The sequence below is a fragment of the Equus caballus genome, chromosome 1 (assembly GCF_041296265.1).
Source record: "Equus caballus isolate H_3958 breed thoroughbred chromosome 1, TB-T2T, whole genome shotgun sequence".
NCBI classification, from domain to species: Eukaryota; Metazoa; Chordata; class Mammalia; order Perissodactyla; family Equidae; genus Equus; species Equus caballus.
Window position 1 is genome coordinate 94,147,270 of NC_091684.1, and position 12,451 is coordinate 94,159,720.

A 12,451-nucleotide genomic window follows, 5' to 3' on the forward strand; every position below is an offset into this window, starting at 1 on the left:
AGCAAAGCCAGGGACGAGGGTGCTTATGCAAGTCACATACTGGGGAAGCACTCCTGGGAGAGAGGGCGTGATGGAAGGAGGACAGGATGGGGCACAAGGTGGATACAGCCTTAGCCTGATCCCACGGTGAGCTCGGTGCCCGTGGTCCAAAGGCGAGGAGGTCTGCATTTCAGAGGAACCAGAGGGGGGCCAGCTGGAGGCTGGTGGGCGGCTGCTGCCCTTGTCCAGGGGCAGGTTGGAGAACTGAGACCACGATTAACTCAGGGTCCGTGTGGATGGAGAGGAGGGGACAGCTGTGGGATGCTGCCAACGGTCAATCAGAAAATGCCTCTCCCGTTCTGTCCCCTTTCTCTCTTGGTGTGTGAGCATGTTGCTCCTGTTCATTGATCCAGAGGATTCTACTTGTTTGAAAGACATTAGCGCCTACGATCCAGTGGTGTGTCGTCGTCCCCTGATGGACATGGCATTGACCCGTTGTGTTCCATTAGGAGCCCATAACGTAGATTTGGATCCCTCATTGGACATTCACCCAGGCCCTGAGCTGGGGGAGCTGCAATGGGGCATGACACGCACAGTGGGGTCCGGGAGACAGACAAGGAAGCAGACTCATGTTCTGTGGTGTCACCGAGGGAGGTGCGAGAGGAACTGCGAGAGGGGCATTGGCGTCTGCCTTGAGCGCAGAGGCTGAGAGGACTGGAAGTGAGGAGGATGTGTCTCTGGGGCTTGGGGCCCAGAGGAGCTGACAGGGAGAACCTGGCCGGTGGAGGGAGCGCACGAGCCAACACAGATGGGCAGGAGAGGCAGGCATCTCGGGGGCATGGAGGACCCCAGGGTGCATGGGCACAATGGGCACAGAGCACCCCCTGGCTTCTAGAGAACATGGTGTGAGCTCTTCCTGTGTGGGACACACGGTCCACACTGACTGGAAGGGACAGTCTGTGTGTGTCTGTTCGAATGCCCCTCCCGACACGGGGATGTGCTGTGTGCTGCACCTGACCCTCAGGTGGGGAGGAAGGCGGTGGAGGAAAGCTCCTCTGTGCAGCAAGACAGAAGCTGCCAGCTCAGGAACAGGCTGCATCAGGCGAGCTGCGAGGGCTCGGTGGCCCCGGCCTCGGATGGTCTGCACCCCTCCAAAGGTAAGTACGGCCCCAGGGGTCTGTGTCCGGCAGAGGGAGGCCCAGTCCCTGGGGGGTCCACATCCCCACAGAGGGAGGTGCTTTCCCGGGGGGTCCGCGTCCCCGCAGAGGGAGGCGCTGTCCCGGGGGGTCCTCCTCCCCGCAGAGGGAGGCCCTGTCCCGGGGGGTCCTCCTCCCCGCAGAGGGAGGCGCTGTCCCGGGGGGTCCTCCTCCCCGCAGAGGGAGGCGCTGTCCTGGGGGTCCGCGTCCCTGCAGAGGGAGGCATGGGCCCCGGCATTGTTCCCGGGTCTGCGGAGGGTGCTGTCTACTGTTTCCCACCCCCCGTGTGCCCGAGGTCCGTGCTGCAGTGGCAGAGAAGCCCGCGTAGAGTCCGCTCTTCCAGACGCCCCGCAGAGAGCCGAGTTTAGGGCTCTTCTGCGTTCTGAGGAAAGCTTTAAGCTAACAGTTACTCCTATCCAAGGAGAACTCTTTCTTGTTGAGTTCTAACTTGGACAGTTCATTGTCCATGCTGATAAAACAAAATAAAGCAAACAGCAGCAAAGAAAAATCTCTCTTGATGGGGTTCTGGGTGGAGCAAAAGGAAAAATAATTGTAAAAGATGGTTTTTGTTGTTGTTCCAGGTGAGTTAACAGAATGACTTTTAAAATAATCTTCAGATCTTCTGTGCTCTACTTTTCAACTGAATCTGAGATTAAAAAAAATTAACGTTGGTTTGTTGTCCCTGAAACAAGTTACTCCTTGCTGTTAATCTTAATCTTCCCCCCAAGACCTCCCTCAACCTCTGTAACCGTCATTTTGTTTCCATTTCTCATATGAGGAAACAGACTCAGAGAGGTTAAGTAATTTTGCCAAGGTCACACAGCTAGTAAGTCGTGATGCTGAAATCCTCCTTCCAGGCTGCCTGATTCAAGAACGCCATGCCCTTTGCCTCTGCCCATGCCCTCCACCCTACTGTTTGGTTAGTTTCAGAGAGAAGCACAGAGACTCAGAGCTCCCTGGAGCCTGGTCTGAGCGCCTCAGCACACAGTCGCGGCAGCAGCTCTGTTAACAGGTAACCAGCAAGGGGCATGGGGCTGTGAACTTGATGTGGGACATTGGTGTGGGGGCTGCTGTATCCTGCTGCTTTACTATTGCCGAGGAGGAGTAGCCTCTTGCTTCTGCAGAAGAAGCTGACCCTATTCCGTTGGCAGATGAAAAAGCCACATTTAAGGACATACGAAGCCAAGATGACGAGGGGCCCGATGGCAGCTGTGCGGTCAGGGCGTCCTGTCTCCTCTGGGAACCAGGTCCAGGCTCAGCTATGGAATGACAACATGCTTCCGTGTTGTCGTGGGCATCTGTTGCCACACGAGCCTGCGTAACAATCGCCCACAAGACCCAGCGGCTGGAAACGGTGTTTGATTTAGCTCTCGATTCTGCGTGTTGGAAATTTAGCTGTGCTCAGCTGCGGGGCTCTTCTGGACTCTGCTGGGTGCCCTTACACGTCTGTGATCAGTTCAGCTTGCCTGGGCGCCCTCGCTTCTAGGGGGAGGCTGCTGTTGTCTGGGGGAGCCCTGGCTCTTCTCCACCGGCAGGCTAGCCTGGGATTGTGCCCCTGACAGTGGCAGAGAGGGAGACAGAGAGCGAGACAGAGATGGAGAGAGAGAGAGAGAGACAGAGAGAGAGGGAGAGACGTGCACAGAACCTCCAGAACTAGCCCTCCACCACTTGGACCTCATTCCACTGGCCACATCAAGCCTGGAGGCCAGCTCAGCTTCCAGGGGTAGGGGAATAGACTCCATCTCCTGAAGGCAGCTGGGGCAAAGTCAACTGCAAAGGGCACGGGTCAGCGAGCAGAACTGTGGCTATTTTTGCAATCAGTCTAACTAGATGCTTAAATCTGCTCAAAACCCACATGGGCTCATATCTTCCTGGTCCTGGAATCTTGGACGTTGTGAAGCTCAGATATTTATTTATTTACATGTTGACTTGTTAAGGGCTGTGCCTCCACAGTTCAGCCCAGGGCTGCGGCCAGACTTGAGGTCAAATACACAGCTGAGGCCTCTGCTGGCTGCTGGCCAGTCCACCTCACAATGATTTTCCTGCCATTTAAAACTCTTATTTTCTGTTTTCCATTTTCCCAATGAATATAGCTTTAATTTTTTTTCTGATTCCATAAACAATGTAGGTTTATTGTCAAGACATTTCGAACAAGGGGCCGGCCAGGTGGCATAGCGGTTGAGTTTGGCGCACTCCGCTTTGGCGACCCCGGTTCGTGGGTTCCGATCCCGAGCTGGACCTACACCACTCACCAGCCACGCTGTGGCAGCCACCCACATATAAAATAAAGGAAAACTGGCAACAGATGTTAGCTCAGGGTGAAACTTCCTCAGCAAAAATCACCCCAAAACCCCAAAAAACCATTTTGAACACTATGTAAAATTCTAAGGAAGAAAATCAGAACCCTCTGTGACCTCATCAGCTGCTCTGGGGTGTTGGGGACCTGGGGTCACAGGACCTGCCTGTCCCGAGCACGGTGAGCAGAGGGTCCTGGTGGAGCAGAGGCCGCTGTGGCCTTGCCTCAACCATCCCCTCACCGCCCCCCAGTGGCCATGAGGCCTTAGTTGCCTCCTTCGGAAAGTGGGTATGATAGCACCCTCGTAGGCACGGGGTGAAGATGCCGTGGTGGGTACACTCCATCCAGCTGAGCCCCTGCAGGCGGTGGCTTCTCCTGGACGGGAGCCCCTTCCCTGGTTAACACTTTCTCTGCTCCTCTGACCGCTGGCCAGCACTCTCCCGGCGGAAGCTCCCCAGAACCTTCAGGAGGGCTGGCGGCTCAGCTCCGGGTCAGCTCCCTCTGTGGCAGCAGAGAACTCGCAGCCGGCAACTCCTTCTCAAAGGGCTTTCGTGCAGAGAAAGGGAAAGGTGAGCAAAACAGGACCGAAGGACACCCCCAGGAGAGGTTTGAGCGGGGAGCTGGGGTGGCCGACATGGTGCTGAAATGGGCAGCACCCATTGGAGGTCTAGGCTCCCTGGGCTGAGGTTTGTAGAATTGGGTTAATATAAATCTGGAAATTGCAATTCAGTGCAGCGGGTGTTTATCGAGTGGCCTTGTATGCTGTGCAGGATAGAAGATCGAAGAGACCTGGTTGGTGTGCGGTGATGGGAGAGCTGATGAGGCTGCATGTCCTCGGAAGGGGCCTTCAGAGCAGACAGAATGCAGAGAAAATGTGTGGGTGGGACAGGCGGGGAGGAGAGGGTCCATCCCTGCTGGTACTCAGGGTCATCGGGTTTGGGGTGTGAGGAGTGAGTTATGGAGGAGCCAGGCCAGTCTGCCTGGCTGTGAAGTCTGGCTAACAGGAGGAGTGATGTCTGGTGGCCCCTGCAGTGTGCACATGCCTCTGGGGACCCCCGGCTCCTGGCAGGCAGGCTGGTCTCTGCCGAGGGGCCAGCTTGCTAAGCTGTGCTGGAGGGTGAGATTGGGGTGGTCCTGGCATCAGCCGTCAGGTCAGAGCCACTTCTGGTGTTTAGAAACACTCCCCTGCTTCCTCAACACAATACTACCATTAGCTGAAAATCTGTTTTAATAACTACATGAGCCCGCAGTGGCCGCAGGGCATTAGCACCCCCTGGAGCTGTGACAAGCCCTCCTGGGCAGGCTACTCACTGGGGATGCTGCCTCTGAGTATCCGGACCCTTTGGGAATGTCAGACCCAGATGCCTCCAGAAGGCCTTTGTCTGTCTGTCTGCCCGTCACAGACAGATTTGCTTAAAGCTCTTCCATAAGTTAGAGATGAGTGAAGCCTGGACGAGCCTCAGGACATCCTGCTGCTGTGTGGCCCTGGGCCCCCACACTCCCTGCCGGCCCCTGCTGCTCCCCAAGCTGACTCTCAGGTCCCCGTGAGCTTGGGGGATGGAGACGGGGTCCTGGAGGCCTGACTCACCTTCTCTGCCTTTTCTTCTTGACCATTCACTAAAGATGCTTCTATTTTGGACTCTCTCAGGACACAAGTCACCCCCAGGCTGGGCTTTTGGCCTCTTGAGACAGCAGTCCTACTGGGTACCTCTGGGGGAGCATTAGAAGCCCCCCCCCCATCCTGTTGCTCATGGGTGTTGAATTTGGGCGAGTTTCTTAGTCTCTTGGAGCCTCCATTTCCTACAAAATGGGCTGAGAACATGCACCCCTCAGGATGATGGCTGGGTCTAATAACGATGGGCATTAGAGTATTCCTGGTCACAAGTGTGACTCAAACGTGGGCATCGTGAAATTGACACTAGCTGCCCATGCACGCTATTGGTTCAACATCCAGAGCTAGAAAAACGGTTCATCTGATCTGAATCTAACGGTAGTTTTATTTTTAAAAAATCTTATTGCATAAAATATGTATTTGTACTATATAATGTGTTTTATAATTTTGAGGCATACAAAAGATGTGTGAATTATGAAACTCGTCATGAAGTAGACACCCAACTTAAAAGCTAGAACATCGCCAAAACCGCCACACCCCTTGTAAGGCTTCTGCTTTGCGATGACCCCCTAGCTGGGCCCAGTTTGTCCCGTTCGCTGAAACTTGTCTCCTGCTGGCTCTGGGGACAGAGTGCTGGTCGGGGATGAGGGAGGTGAGCCCGTGGGGGAAGCCCAGTCCCAAAGCTGGGGGTGTAGCCCCGTGGAACGTGACTTCCCTTCTCTACTGAGTGACTCTGAGTGTTTCCCCAGTTCTCCAGGCCGGAGTTCGTCCTGCTGGCTAGAGAGGCCCCTGTGACTTTGCATCTGCCTGGATCCATTGTGGTAACTGCTGGGCTACACTGGGCAGGGGTGGAGGGTGGCGAGGGAACCGCCCAGCTAAGCAGGCCCAGAGGCCGCCTGAGCTCTGACTGGGTTCTCAGGCTGGGAGGGCCCTGGGGACGCTCATTCTCCCCCCTGCAGACCCCTGCCAGAGCCCTCTGCTGGGTCACGTGCCGCTCACATCCTTCAGCCCTTCCCTGTGCCTTTAAGAGGAACCCTCTGTGACCTCTGCCTAAATCCTGCTTGTCTTTCCAGACTCAGCTCAGCCTCCATCCCCTCATTCAGTCAGGAAGTCTTGTTCAAGCATCAAGTAGGCACCAGGCACTGCTCCAGACCCCAGATCCGCCATGTGAACAAAGCAGAGCCCCCTTCCCCTGGAGCGTGCATTCTAGCCTTTGTGTAGTTGTCTGATTTCAGGGGTGGAAAAGTCACTCTCCTTTCCCTTAGCCCTGCTGCCCCAGCCCAGGAAGGCTGCGGACCCCCGCGGGGTGCAACCCGTCTATGGAGAGGCACTTGCTACCTGGGTTGGGAGTGAGTGACAGGCTTGTCCCTTCTGAGCCGTTCACCGAAAGAGCTTTGGTGCTGCTGGCCCAGCGTGGGGGCAGCCACTGCAGGCCCTGCTCTGGGATGTCTGTGTGCCTCACTGGGGCCCTCCTGAGCCAGTGCCCTGCAGAGGAGGGGAATGACCGTGGACTGGGAGCGGGTGGCCGCCCTGGGTAGAGGGAGGCAGAGGTCCGAGGGTAGGGAGGGGGAGAGGGAGGCGGGGAAGGGCGGGGAGCACCTGGGAGCGGAGGAGTTGGCAGCCAGAACCCATGGCCAGAGACGGGGAGGCAGGACCACTGTGAGCTGAAGCCCCATGTGCATTTTCCATTATCCCACTGGACCTCTCTTAGAAAACACACATTCAAAGATGCAATTCCTGTATTAAGAATTTTAAGAGGGCAGCTGCAGAGCATTACACCCAAGCACAGGGCCCTTCAAAGCCCGTGGGGTGGCCCCTGCACTAGTCTCTCTCTCAGGAGTGGCCCTACACTGCATGTGAGACAGCCCCTTGGGGGGGCAGGCACACAGCGGGGGTGGAGCCAGGGGGCTTGGAGCAGGCCACATGATCAGCTCCGCCAGGGACCCTGCGGGAACCCCTCCCACAGGGTCCTCAGACCTGCACGGGCCCCTGCAAGGCTGCCCCTTGGTGTCCAACGTATGGCTGCAGGCATGGTCTCGATGGCAGTAAAACCATACACACTGGTGACCGGTGTCCATCCATGGCTGTCATCTAAGGAGGAGTTCCCTGGGGAGGTCTGGGCCAGCCCCCAGGCTGGGCTTCGAGGCACAAGGTGCTGTGGCCGCAGACAAGGGTCCTGAGCCCACCTGGAAGGCTCTCAGGATTTTGCCGTGCGGAGAAGGAGGGTAAGAGCCTTCCAGGCAGTGGGCGCCGTGCAGAGACACAGGCAGACGAACCCGTGAGGGGGTGGAATGGTGAGCCGGTCTGGGCTGCCGAGTGGAGGTGGTGGTGGTCGGGGTGGGATTGGGGTGGAGATGAATCTGGAATGAATCTGAGCAGGAGGAAGAGGCAGAGGCAGGATGCCATGGGTCTGTTTCTGGACGAGTTAATCCCCTTGGCTGCAGCCCTCTCTGTCACCTGTGCCAGCCCAAATTCTCTCCGCTGTGCTCTGCGGGGGCCTGGCGGGACAGCATCAGCTTGACCAACACCCCCCGGAGTGGAGGATTCACTGACGAAGCCCCTGATTAGTCCTCTTGGGAAACAGAGCCAGAATTTCTGCAGGGGAAAGACGTCCGTTCCACCTGCCTCTCAGCCCTCCTGGCCCCCCAGAGCCGGGCAGAGGGTGAGGATTTGAGTCCGGTTCCACCGCTTACTAACTTGGCAACTGAGGGCAAGTCCCTTACCATCTCGGAGCCTTGTTTCTCCTCTGCCGAACAGGAATCAGAAACGTTCTTATCTTTGAGGGTTGGTTGTCAGTTAAATGAGACAATGCATGTAAAATGTTTAGCATAGCAGCCAGCCCGGGGTAAAGATGCCATGTCTCGTAGTTATTGTTATAATTGATACTCTTATTGTTGTTTTCAGACCAAGAAAGGGAAATCCTATCTGGCTCTCAGGGACCTCTGTGTGGTGCTGCTGAGCGGGCAGAGTCTGGAGGTGAAGTGTGACGTCACGTCGACAGCGGGCGCCATCTTCAACGCTGTCGTGTCCTTCGCCAACCTTGGGGAGCTCGCCTACTTTGGTTTGGCTTACATGAAAGGTAAGTGTCTCTGGGGAGGCGACGGCTGGCCTGGTACCTCAGGTAACCCAGGTCTCCAGGTACCTGAGTGCTATTCCTTCTACGAAAACTGCTCGAGACTAGGACACCTCACCCTCCACTCTTGGAAACTGGCGTGGTGAAGCCTTCATGGTCATGTGCACAGTGTCAAGTCGGCGCAGGAGACTGTCATGAAGTAGTGCGGGGAAGATGTGGGCTTCTGTGACTTGCTGGGTCTGGTTGATCAACCTCAGTGCATTCAAGTGAGACAGGCAAATGTTTAAAACAGTTCCATCTAGGTGGGACTGTAAAATGGTACAGCCACTGTGGACGGTATGGCAGTCCCTCAAAGAACTAAAAGTGGATTTGCCATATGATCCAGCAACTGCACTTTTGCATGCATACCCCAAATAATTGAAAGCAGGATCTTGGTTATATACCCCTGTTTGTAGCAGCATTATTCGTAGGAGCTAAAATGTGGAAGCAACCCAAATGTCCATTGATGGATGAATGGATAAGCAAAATGTGGAATATACATACAATGGAATATTATTCAGCCTTAAAAGGAAGGAAATTCTGACATAGGCTGTAACATGGATGAACCTTGAGGACATTGTGCTAAGTGAAATAAACCTGTTGCAAAAAGACAAATACCGTAGGATTCTGCTATGTAAGGTACCTGGGTTGTCAAATTTATAGAGACAGAAAGTAGAATGGTGGTTGCCAGGGGCTGGGGAGAGGAAGAAGGGGAGAGACTGTCGAATGGGTACAGAGTTACAATTTTGCAAGATGAAAAGAGCTCTGGAGATGGATGGTGGTGATGGTTGCACAACAACGTGAATGTACTTAACACGACTGAACTATACACTTAACAATGGTTAAGATGGTAAATTTTATGTTATGTGTATTTTACCGCAATAAAAAAAAAAATTACATCTAATCACATAGGACTAATGGGAAATCAGCACCCCCACCCCCAGGAGCCTAAGTTAACAATCCCTTCCCAATATCCTGAAGGAAAGGGGGTCTACAACTTCTTTCCATCTTTGCCCTTCCGTTAAGGCTCTGTATTTCCATCTACTGTGAATCTCTTTGCTGTGGTCTTTAGCCACTGTGAGGAGTAATGGGAAGGAGGCCGTGGTGGGATCACGGGCCTTCAGGTTGAATCCTGGATCTCGCAGCCCACCTTGCTTAGGTGTCATAATCTCGCTTTTCCTCTATTCTTCCATCTCCAATGGGAGAAGCTCACAAGCCTATTGTGGGATCATTCCGTGTGCCATGGGGTTGGGGGTGTCCTTGTCTCCCCATAGTTCTCAGCAGACCTCGGAAAGAGCTCTCTCCCAAGTAGAAAGAACAAGCATTATCTGCTTGGATGTGGTCAGTGGATGTTGGCTCCATCTTTTGTAAAATTGAATAGAAGAATCCTTAGGAAACATTGTATTTTTATTGATCTAAAACATGCAATCTAAATAAAACCAGTATGCCGACTCTAGGAGTACAGCCTTAAGGCTTATCTCCTGCTGCCTCCTCCGGGTCAGGTCCCATCCCGGACCCCTCCCGGGTGGACATTCTAGAGCCACTTAGCTGGGGCCTCCTGGGTAAATCATTCAAAAGCGACCAGTCTTGGGTTTAAATATAGGCCCATGTGGGAGGGTTTGCCAGTCACACTGTCATGGGGACCTGCCTATGCCCTGGGGAGAAGTGACCTTAAGCAAAAGGTGAGTCAGTGTGAGGAGTCAGATTCAGCAGCAAGGGCTTAGGGCACAGGGGGCAGAGGTCCAGGCACCATGTGGTGACTCCCATTTGAACCACTCTGGACACCTCCTTCCCTCGCCCCAGCTTGCATATGCCTCTGGGAGAAAAGGCTGGTTCCCCATGTAAAACCTCTGCCTTCCAAAACTTGGCATGACTCCTGTGCCCAGGCAGCCTGCTATGGAGCGCCTCTGGGCTGCGAGGGTGGAGCATGGTGAGGGGTGTGGGGAGAGCAAGGCTGGGGCAGAGTGCAGGGGTCCCAGGAGAGGGCCAAGGGCGGCCACACAGGATGGGGAGGGGGTCAAGCCCTACCTTGAAGAGAGCAGGGCGTGAAGGTGGTGCCTTCAGGGGCTGGGCTCGTTCAGCCTCTCTCCCAGAGGTGCTTGAAGACAAATTCAACAGGAGTTCAAGTCCTGAGCTTGGGTTGTTGGAGTTTTCAAGCGGGCAACGTGCAGGTGCAAAGACAAAGGTGAATGCATTTGTGCCCTTTCTCAGTCTGCTCAGGCTGCTCTAACCATATGCCATAGACTGAGTGGTTTAAACAACAGACATTTCTTTCTCACAGTTCTGGAGGCTGGGAAGTCCAAGGTCAAGGGTGAGCATGGGCAGGTTCTCGGTGAGGGCTCTCCTCCCGGCTTGCAGACAGCCACCTTCTCACTGAGTCCTCACACGGCAGAGCGAGCAAGCTCTGGTCTCTCCTTTTTCTCATCACATTAACCTCATCTAAACTTGCTTACCTCCCAAAGCTCCCGCCTCCAAATACCATCCAATGGCGGGGGGAGGGTTAGGGCGTCAATGCATGAATTCAGTCCCTGACACGCCCGTGCCTGGGGAGGCTTGGGATGGTCCAGGTGATGCAGAACGCTTGGCCCATGGCAAGATCGACGTTCTCATCCCTTTGTTTCTCATTTCATCTCCATAAGATGGGAGCTGGAAGGCAGATACTAAGTAATATCTTCTCTAAGATAAATAACCACACTTTCTCCTTCTGGTGCTGAGTTTCTCTTCCTCCGCCTTCTCCTCTTTGCCTCCTGCTCTTGGCCCCTCAGACGCTGTGGTGGCAGGTATGCAGGTGGCTTGCTTCCTGCTCCCTCCGGTACTCCCAGGGCTGCTGTCTGACCCTCTGGACAGGGCTCAGGGCTGTGGGGCTGAGGGGTGCCGCCTGCCCCGCTGCTTTTCCCTCCCAACGCTCTCTATTTCCATTTCAGGCAAAGAGTTCTTTTTCCTGGACCCTGAAACCCGGCTGTGCAAGATAGCCCCCGAAGGCTGGAGCGAGCAGCCCCGGAAGAAGACATCTTCGGACGCCTTCACACTCTTCTTGAGGATCAAGTTCTTTGCGGGCCACTGCGGGCTGCTCCAGTGAGTGCTGCAAATGCCTTTGTTCCTTCGGCCTTTGTCTGTGTGCAGGTTGAAGTTAGCGACAACAGATAGGCCAGTGCTTGGAGAACTGCAAATTATGTGTAAATAACAACAGTTATTGTGGTTGATCTTGTTGATTGGATTCCAATATGACAGAAAAGGGGGGAAAAATCAGTGTTTGGGGGCATGCCCGGGTCAAAATGAGAGCTTGCCCTTTTGTTTGGTACATACTCCACTTGAGGTCAAAGTTCTCTTCCCGCTGACCCCAATGTGCCCCTCCCCCGGCAGCCCAGTGAGGAGTCTGGAGGAGAGAGGGGGTCATGACTTCAGAGTGGGGTCCCTGCCTCTTCAATCCTTTGCTCACTAAAAGGACCGTCTAACTGCATCTCAGTTTTCTCCCTTGAACCACAGCAGCAAACATCTCCGTGGGCGTTGGGTGAAGTGCGTGGCACAGAGCAGCCCTCCACTAGGGGTGGGAGGCATGGTGTGATAAAGACCACCCTTGTCTTATTGGCATTGCCGTCTGGGTTCTTTTGGGTCGTATCCCGTCTCCTCTCCTTTCCCTGCTTCCCAGACTGAGAAAACCCTCTGGCTTCGGCGTCCTCCCTTCCCCTCAGCATTCCAGTGGCCTTTATTCCTGCATTTCTTTCCCAGGCAGAGCCGGACAAGACACCAATTTTACTTACAGCTTCGGAAGGACATCCTGGAGGAGAAGCTGCACTGCAACGATGAGATGCTGCTGCAGCTGGGGGTCCTCGCCTTGCAGGCCGAGTTTGGCAATTACCCTGAGGAGGTAGGGTGGAAACCTGGGGCCCTTGGTGGGGTCACTGGAGAAGCAGTCATGAGACAAGGGGGATCTGTCAGAAATGTGGAGAGTGAGCCTTTGAGAAGTGCTGTTAACATCTGCCACTGAGATGGGGTGAACTGCACCCATCCATCCATCCATCCATCCATCCATCCGTCCGTCCATCCATCCGTCCATCCATCCATCCATCCATCCACCCATCCATCCATCTATCCATCCATCCTTCCATCCATTCATTCATCCATCCATCCATCCATCCATCCATCTGTCTATCCATCCATCCATCCAACAAGCATTCATTGAGTGCTCTTTGCTAGGCTCTGGGGGTACAAAGATGAACCAATCAAGTTTATACGTTGTAAGGTAGTTCTAGTCT

The 12,451-nt window shown here is 54.5% G+C and overlaps 1 protein-coding gene across 1 annotated transcript in view; it reads left to right on the forward strand.

Annotated features, from left to right (window-relative positions):
• The window catches only part of FRMPD2 (FERM and PDZ domain containing 2), a 122,263-nt gene that overhangs the window by 48,010 nt on the left and 61,802 nt on the right, over positions 1-12,451 (forward strand). Inside the window, exons 6-12 of the mRNA XM_070265282.1 lie at positions 1,004-1,136; positions 2,100-2,187; positions 3,905-4,040; positions 5,833-5,904; positions 7,988-8,162; positions 11,120-11,270; positions 11,925-12,063. Coding sequence (XP_070121383.1) covers positions 1,004-1,136; positions 2,100-2,187; positions 3,905-4,040; positions 5,833-5,904; positions 7,988-8,162; positions 11,120-11,270; positions 11,925-12,063 — 894 coding nt within the window. The remainder of the gene's footprint in view (positions 1-1,003; positions 1,137-2,099; positions 2,188-3,904; positions 4,041-5,832; positions 5,905-7,987; positions 8,163-11,119; positions 11,271-11,924; positions 12,064-12,451) is intronic.